General features: G+C 33.5%; 1 protein-coding gene across 4 annotated transcripts; it reads right to left on the bottom strand.

Annotated features, from left to right (window-relative positions):
* Window positions 1–1,475: 1,475 nt before the first annotated feature.
* LOC105976956 (zinc finger (Ran-binding) family protein) lies at window positions 1,476–5,137 on the bottom strand. 4 transcript variants are annotated; one of them, XM_013002226.2, is made up of 8 exons: window positions 4,920–5,137; window positions 4,121–4,473; window positions 3,554–3,620; window positions 3,084–3,157; window positions 2,800–2,963; window positions 2,465–2,545; window positions 2,048–2,084; window positions 1,476–1,642 (listed from the first exon to the last, which is right to left on the bottom strand). In XM_013002226.2, exons 1-8 carry the CDS (start codon window positions 5,089–5,091, stop codon window positions 1,607–1,609), a joined length of 984 nt encoding a protein of 327 aa, XP_012857680.1. In that variant the 5' UTR covers window positions 5,092–5,137; the 3' UTR covers window positions 1,476–1,606. The 4 variants fall into 4 exon arrangements, with proteins under 4 accessions (XP_012857680.1, XP_012857681.1, XP_088678027.1 ...); XM_013002227.2 differs by having other exon boundaries at window positions 1,623–1,649; XM_088821901.1 differs by lacking the exon at window positions 1,476–1,642 and adding an exon at window positions 1,859–1,951.
* Window positions 5,138–8,773: the final 3,636 nt, after the last annotated feature.

Below are 8,773 nucleotides of genomic sequence, written 5' to 3'. Positions count from 1 at the left end.
TTGGAAGCTTACTTGTGGAGCTATCCCCGTCGACCTAAACCTCAAGAAACGGGGCACTTCTTTCCCGTCTAAATGTTGATTTTGCTCAAGCCCTCGCAAAGAGAGTTTGATTCATCTGTTTGTTCAGTCAGACGTGGCAAAAGGAGTCTGGCAATATTATTCACAGACGTAGCAAAAACCGACGGTATATGGATCTATGCGACACTGGTCAAAATCTGGACGGAGAGTTTCAACATCAATTCTCAACATGGTTTAATTGCTCTTGGTATTTTGATGATCGGATGGGAGATATGGAAAGTGAGGTGCACAGCAGTTTTTGATGAGGCTCCAATGAATACTATCTCTATCATTCGAAACATCGCTCCCTCATTGAACATGCTGAATGAAGCTCTCTAGTAGTGAAAAAGTTGACGAACAATTTTGGCCAAATCATCTTACAGCTTATGAATTTGAGACTCAGACCCCATGAGAAGCATAAAGGAAGATGGATTAAATCATTTTAAGGTCAACGTGGACGGGTCAAGGTATGGCAATTTTAGTTCGGGTGGAGGACTTATACGGTCTCATGAAGGATGCTTTATTTTCGGTTTCTCCCAATCCTACGACTATGGGAATCTTCTTTTGGCATAGGCTCAGAGGGAATCACGTTATGTCACGAGTTGGAGCTGGATCAAGTGACAATATTATCAGATTCTAAGAGGGTAGTCGATATGATCAGCGGAAAAATAGGAGTGGCTTGGGAGCTTCAATACGTGATCGGTGGGATACGAAGACGGCTTTTGTCTAACTGGCGGGTGGATCACATTTATCGCGAAGCAAATCGCGTGGCAGACAATCTGGCCAAGCTGGCTTCCGGGCACAATTCTAAATTACATTTCTTTAATTGTTTAGATCTTCCTAGTAGGATTGATTAGACATTTAATTACGTTGGATACTTTATGAATTTGTACTTTTCGAAATCATTGTAAATAGGGGGTACTATTTTCCTTGTTCAAGGCCGACAAGGTTTTTAACGAGGCCCCCTTGTGCCTTATCGAAATAAAAGTACAAATTTTGGCCAAAAAAAAAGAAAAAAAGAAAAGAAAAAAAAGAAAAAGATTTGCACAGTTAACATTTACAAGATCCAATTAAAAGTACCAATTTAAAATACTTGAGTAGTGGTCAAGACAATGAAAATAGCACTGGAGAAATTCAAACTCTGCTTATAGTACGCCTTCATCACGGTAATAGCACCAATGAACCCTCCTCCACGTCGAGACAGTGAAGCAGTAGGAGAAGACCAGAGATTCTGCTCAATCTCGATCGGCAGAGATTTTTGTTTTGTTAATTGGTTGTGATTATTGTAAGAATTTATTTATTTGAGTTTATGAAGTTAATTAAGTAATTTATATAAAGTACAATGTGTATGGTGGTGCATGATGTGTTTTTAGCAAGATTAAAGTGCTTAGCGGTCTCCTCCGATTTCCCAGCAATTGTCTATGTTGTTTCAGCATTCAAAGTTTCCCAGCAACATATGTCGTATGAAATTTCTCTTTTCCTGTTTAATTTTCGTGTTGAGAGTCGCTTGATCTCGGCATATATCCAGTTCAAGTGATCGTGGTTCTACCTATATGTTCCATGCTCTCGTTGTCCAATCTTCAACCTACCCTCTTCCATTGAATCCAGTGGTTGAACAAGTTAAATTAGTTAAGGAAGGTTATTTTAGTCATTATGATTAAAGATATTTTAAGAATTAATTTAATAAACTCACAAGCAAGAAGGAACATTTTGTTATTGTAGATTTGTAACCCATAACAAGTGATTCAATGAAATTTAGCACTGCTGCATTTCTGAATTTTAATCTAGCCCAACAACAAAATAAACAATGGCAATACTATTATTAAAATCAAGAAACCAATTTAAAAAGTTACAAGCAAATAAATAGCAATTACACACCACCACCCCGTCTTTCCTGTAATCATATATTTATCATCTCCACCAAGAAATCAACAAAGGCATAAAAATAAAATTAATAATATAAAAGCCTTTCGGGCTAAGCAACACTTACAGCTTGAGGCGGCGGCACCTCTCTCTGACTTTTGCACCTGCAAAATTGCAACACGTAACTGAATCCCGCAAACTACAATCTACTACTGTTGCTAACATTTCTAAACTATCGCTTCCTTTGCTATTAAGCAATCAAACCAGCAAAATTTATTCAACTAAACATACACCGCAGCACTATTGCAAAGTTTTACTCGGTTTTTTTCTTTTTTCCAGGAAATCAAGGAAATTGCTTATCCTTTAACAAAAAGAAACAGGCAAAATCATTTTATCAAACATAAGAAAAGTCGAGAAAACCCGACGTTACCGCACTTAACATATCCTTGGCAACCAAATAAAAGGTCATTGATTTCATGAAAACTCCTTAAAACAATTTCCTAGTCTCTAAATATGATAAACAAACTTAATTTCAATTACTCACCGATTGCATTCTGCTCGAGAGGCATAATTGTGATTATTACAATTTGAGCACATCCAATCCCCATCACGCCATTGCTTTGCTCTGCAGAATACAATTAAATTAAAGGTTTTGAATATATCTAGATTCGGATGTCTTCTACATCACATACAAAATCGTATAGCTAGGTTTACAGACAATTATAAGCTTATGTTGCAGTAAAACGAATATATATTAGAAACAAAAAGACAAAAAAACCAAAGGAAAAAAAAAAAGAAGGATACTTAAACAATGACTTGCCATTAAGTGCACATAAAAATGTAAACAATTGTTAAAACTAAGAAGGAATATGCTTTTACCCTTTCCCAAGGACTGCAGGTGGTAATGGTACGTTTGGTATTTGAAAGTTAACTTGCAAATTCGGGAGGTATGCGTTGTTTCCACTGGGAATATTCCCGGGGTATATACTATTTAATTGACTACCACCAACACTTTGGAATGACCCAAATCCTGGAGTTTGTTCCTGTATACCATGTGCATGTGACTTTCTCATAACCAAAATAATCATAATAAATACAAACTAGACAAAAATAATTTATCAATAAATTTAATCTAAAGCAGATGCCGAAATTTAGCCCCTTACTTGTCCAGCATTTAGTCTCTTATTATCCCAGTTATGAATAAATTCTTCAGATGCAACGCGTTTTGTTCCTAGAGCTTCATCACAAGAAAGAACACAATATCACTCGCTGATTTCGATACTAATTCTAAACACGAATCACATAAAAAGATATTCTTATGTTTATTTATCTTGAATCGTAAAAAAGAAAAAGAAAAAAAAAAAAAAACGAATATGAATAGAAATATCAATGGTGATAAAGGGTGTTGCCTCTTCCACAGATAGCAAACTCGAAAGGAAAATAACTACAAGTTTGTAGAAATTGAAAATTCGTCTCAGATAGCTCCCTTCCAAGTAATTATCAAAACAAGTAACGAAAGAATAATAGTCTGAACATTGAAAAAATAAGCCAATTTAAGCATTCAGAGCATAAGTGTATAAACTTTCAACTACTGTCAGTTTAGAGTTTAAACAGATACAAAAAATGCACAAACCTGTAACTGCAGCACTGATGAGAGATGAAGGCATTGATATCTGTGTAGGGGCATTACACTTTTTGCACTGCAATTGAAACAAGCAAAGACATTTATGATTTAATGGGAATATATAAAAATATAGCACTCTAAGTTTTCGAAAAGCAAAACCAAAGTGAAGGTAGAGAATTTGGAATCTCAGGTACTCAAAGTTAAACTGGAGCACCCAACTTCGAACACCACAAAAAAAGCCGAACAGCAGAGATATACGTTGACCGCGAATACAAGTTCTTGGTCAGACTACTCATAATATTTGTTCTGACAACAAGTTCAACTGCAAAAGTTTCCATTTGTACACCATTTTAAATGACCAAGTACATATCAAGGAAACCCCCAACAAACCGAATCAGATCAATACTTGAACATATGATTATTAAATAATGATCAAGCGCCCCAAGACAAACTTTTGATCATATTTTTGTTCTTATATTTGATAATACTAGCAGCCCGTTGCAACCAATAAACATATTCTAAGAAGAAGAAAACAAAAATTCATCTATAAATCCTACATATTATAGTTGATCTGACCTGCAAACGTGAAGAATAATTGTGGAAGCCGCAAGAGCAAATCCAATCACCAGAACGCCATTCATTACCATTTGGGACAGGTGGAAGTTGATTTATTTGGTTAGCATATGAAATGGCGGTAGGTGGCAAGGGCCAATTAGAAGATGGCTGGAATCCATATTGACCAGAAGACCCTCCAATTGGCCAATTAGAGCTCAATGGCAATATTTGATCAATTCCTCCACCACCTCCGTGAGCCCTGGCAAAATAAGTTGGATGAGAAGCTCCAGCTGGCATTGATGCTAGTAGCTGCTGTTTAGGTTGCCCACACTTTTTGCACTTTTCTCTTGATGCATAATTGTTGTTAGTGCAACCTATTCATCCATTGCACATACACACACACACAACCCCACAATGCAGCCACCAAGAATACGCACGCCACGCCAACCCGCCATCCAATACCAGTATTAATATACACATACACAAAACATAATACAAACAGCTTAACCTAATTCAAAACCCCAGTTTTTTTATTTAATTATTGCAAAAGACTAACTAAATTAGGCAACGCGCGAGTAAATAAACCACTCATATTATCAGCAACCACTTAGTTAAAATTGCATAGGTATTATTGGGTTATTTTTATCAAAATAAAAAAAACTTGTATTTTTCATTTCATTTTGGTTTGGTTTTAAAACTCAATGTTGTTATTGCAGCAATAGTCTGTTTACAACCCTAATTACAAGAATTGGGAGCAAAACAAAAAGGTAAATATTTATTATAAATTGAAGTGAAAGGAATTCGCAGGAATGAAAAATACCGGAGCAGATCCAATCGCCAATCCGGGGAAGCCACTTGGAATCGGCGGGGGTTTTGCAGTCGACGAGAAGACGGGGCTGCTTACAACGGTTGCAAAAGGATCTGAATGCGTAGTTTCTATTTTCGCATCTGCTGCACTCCCAGTCACCTTCTTTCCCTCCTCCGCCCCCCATTTCTTCCTTCCTTTCCGACCAACAATTTCTCCCACGATTTTTCCTTCACCCCTTTTTATATTTTCCTATCCTTTGCACTTTGCTCCCTCAACATTTTGCTATTTTGCATTTTGCACCCCTCGTGTTAATAACTTGAAAGATAATTTGCATTCACTCCCTCGAATTTCAATATTGGACAATCACACCACAATTTTTTTAATTTTTTACATATACATATTTCTTTCTCTTCTTTTCCAATAACCTATTAATTATTAGTGTTTATTTGAGATAGCCCTATCACTAACAAACACTATGTGGGATAAGCCTTTATTTTATTTTTTTAAGTAAACCAATTTGTTGAATGTTTCATTTGATATAAATTTAAATAATTAGTTTATACCCATTTTTACCATTTATCCTCAAAAAAAAAAACTCTAATTAATGTTTGTTTTATCTTATTTATTTTGATTATTATTTTTGGATAAAATTTTACTTTCTCCTTTACTTTGGCTCGATATTACTACAGATGCTTAAAATTAATTAATTGGTTAATTAAATTAGTCAATTAAGTTGTATGTTAATTAAATTATATCTTGTCTTCATGGAGATAAAAATTAATTAATTATTGGTCAATCGGATTTGTTACTTCTCTTTCGAGTCTTAAGAGATAAATATCAAATTAAAAAGGGTCAATCAAGTCGCGCTACATCATCAGAATGTTTATCTCGGACTCTTATTCTAACACTATAAATAGGGACCTTCCCTACACAATTCAAACACAACTCAAGAAGAAGAAAAGTCGTAGGAAAAAATTCTCTCTACAACATCTCAAGCGTTCTTCATCAAATCGAGGGCGTTCTTCAACAAATCAAGATCGAAGGAAGATTGAAGGGCCAAATCCATCAAGAACTCCAAGATCTTCAAGTCAAAGTTCAGCGTTCGATCCGAGATTAAAGTCGCAAGACCCTCGGAAAACGTTATTCAAGTTCAAATTCAAATCCGGAGAAGATCAAGTCAATTAACAGTTAATATGGTCGGTGGGTGGGATTGTGGATTTGTGTTGGGAAGCAATGGATCTGGTATTAACCATGATGGATCGAAACCTGGCTCTGATAGTATCAAACTGATAGGTACCGATTAAGGAAATAGAGATAAACACTCAAACTATAATAAAAAATAAAACAAAGGTAGATTTAATGCAAGAATCTTAAACATAAAATCCACCAAGTAGGTTGTCCGTATGGAGAGGACAATGCTCCAAAATTTCTCACAAAATACTAATTTCAAATCCCCCTAAAAACTTACAAGGAAAAACTATTTATATAAAACTAACATTAACTTCCTAATAACTAAATAGAAACTCCTAATAACTAAATAGAAACTTCTCCTCTGGAGCAGTTATGGATATGGCTTATCCCTATCCATGTTATTTTTATTTTCAATTATGAAGTTTCAGTTCTGGCTATAATTCTTTGTTTTTGTTTTGCGGGCAGCATTTTATTTGGGTGACAAATTGTAGTTTTGCTTTTACAATCCGTTGCTCTTGCCAGTTACATGGCTAATCTGTTATAGAAGTATGGGCTAGCCGGAATAATGTTTATAATATTTTCCCATGTTTACCCTTTTCTATGTACCTCTAGTATGTATGATTTTTGGGAGTTTGTTCACACACAGTAAATACAACTACTATTAGATTTTTATTATCATGCTTCACTAATAATTTATTTTTTCCTTTTATATATTCCCGTGCAATGCACGGGACAAATTACTAGTTATATATTAAAATAAGTAATGGTTGATTAGTTATAAATTGCAGTTAAAATGAGTTTGAAAACCTACTTGAAAGCAATTAAAAAATGTAGGGGTGAATACATGAATTTATATTATTGGTGAAATAATATAAATATCTAATAATTATTGAAAACAAATCGGTGATTGTTGGATATTAATCACCCAAATCATAATATTACCATCATTTATAAATTAAAGCAATAGTTTTTATGAAAATAATAATAAATTACACAGATTTTGTGGATCATTTATTGAAATGGTTAAATGAATTATAAAAAAGGGCAAATGACAAAAAAACCCATCACATGGGACTTAAATGCATTTTGATCCACAAAAAAAAAAAAAAATCTCTCAATTAAACCCATCTCATGTCTTTAGTCTAAACTACCCTTCATAATATAATTCTTATCAATTCCACCCACTATGCTCTAACTTCCTTAATATTATTGCACATTAACCCCGGATTTAAACAAATATATCACTTTAACCCCCCAAATTTTGTTTTTTTCAGAAAATAATTTTTTTTCTGAAATGTTTTTTTCCGGCCAGATTCCGGCTTTGACCGCCGGTCTCCGCCATTGACTTTTTTTTTTTTTTGAAAACTTTTTTTTTCCTGAAATTTTTTTCCGGCCAGTCAAACACCGTTGACCGCCGGTCTCAGGCGTTGACATTTTTTTTGTTTTTTTTTGTCTTTCTTAGAAAAAAAATATTTTTATTAATATTACTGTTTTGGCTACTAAATTACTGTCTCAGACAGTAATATTACTGTTTGGGACAGTAATATTATGAATATTATTTTCCCGAACAGTAATATTATTAATATTATTGTCTAAGACAGTTAAATTACCGTTGGAGACAGTAATTTAGCAGCCAAGACAGTAATATTAATTAAAATAACTTTTCTTAAGAAAAAAAAAGTCAATTAATAGTTAAATTACTATCTTCGACATTAAATAACTGCTGGAGACAATAATTTAGCAACGAATACATTAGTAATAATTAAAAATATTTTTTTTAAGAATAAAAAAGTCAATTAACAGTTAAATTACTGCTCGAGACAGTAATTTAGCTACGAATACAATGTCATTAATTAAAATATTTTTGAAGAAAAAAAAAGTCAATTAACAGTTAAATTACTGTCTCCGACAGTTAAATAACTGCCGGAGGTAGTAATTTAGCAGCCAAGACAGTAATATTAATTAAAATATTCTTTTTAAGAAAAAACAAAATTATATATATAAAAAAAAAGTCAACGCCGGAGACTCGGCGGTCAACGACAGTTTACCAATCGGAAAAAAATTGTAAGAAAAAAAAAAGTTTTCAAAAAAAAAAAAAAAAATCAACGCCGGTCAACGGCGGCGTGCGGCGGTCTTCGGTGGTGGCGGGTCAAAATTGGGGTCAAAATTGAAATTATGGTTAAAATTGGTTAATTGATGAAATTGGAGTTGAATTGAGTTTCAATGAACTGGGTGTAATTTTGGTATACATAAAATAATTTTCCTTATTTGCAAATAAGTTTGAATGGACTGAATTTATTTAAAAGACAAAAAAATTGGATGTCCCTCTTTTAATTAAGTGCCCTTATCATGGACCTATTTGCATTTACCCTACAGATTAAAATTGATATTGAAAAAAGAGTGGAATTAGTGAATTTTGGTGTATCGCTAACTGTATATTCATAAATATAGTCATTAATCTAAAAAAAAATTAAAAAAAATATATTAAAGGGTCTATTAGAGACCTCATCGTTATTATTTTAATAAAACTAGACCCACTTTATTATTTGTACTTGAGAAACCTCCTAACTTCTCATAATTATATTTTAACCTTATTTTAATTCTCCATCCCTTTTACCCACTACCTATATATTATTTTACTTTTTACCCTTTTCTTTTGTTCTTTTTAATAAATT

The sequence above is a fragment of the Erythranthe guttata genome, chromosome 8 (genome assembly GCF_056151865.1).
Source record: "Erythranthe guttata isolate IM_541 chromosome 8, IM_541, whole genome shotgun sequence".
Taxonomy (NCBI): domain Eukaryota; kingdom Viridiplantae; phylum Streptophyta; class Magnoliopsida; order Lamiales; family Phrymaceae; genus Erythranthe; species Erythranthe guttata.
The sequence above is the reverse complement of the archived record's forward strand: the minus strand, read 5'-3'. Positions and strand labels throughout refer to the sequence as shown.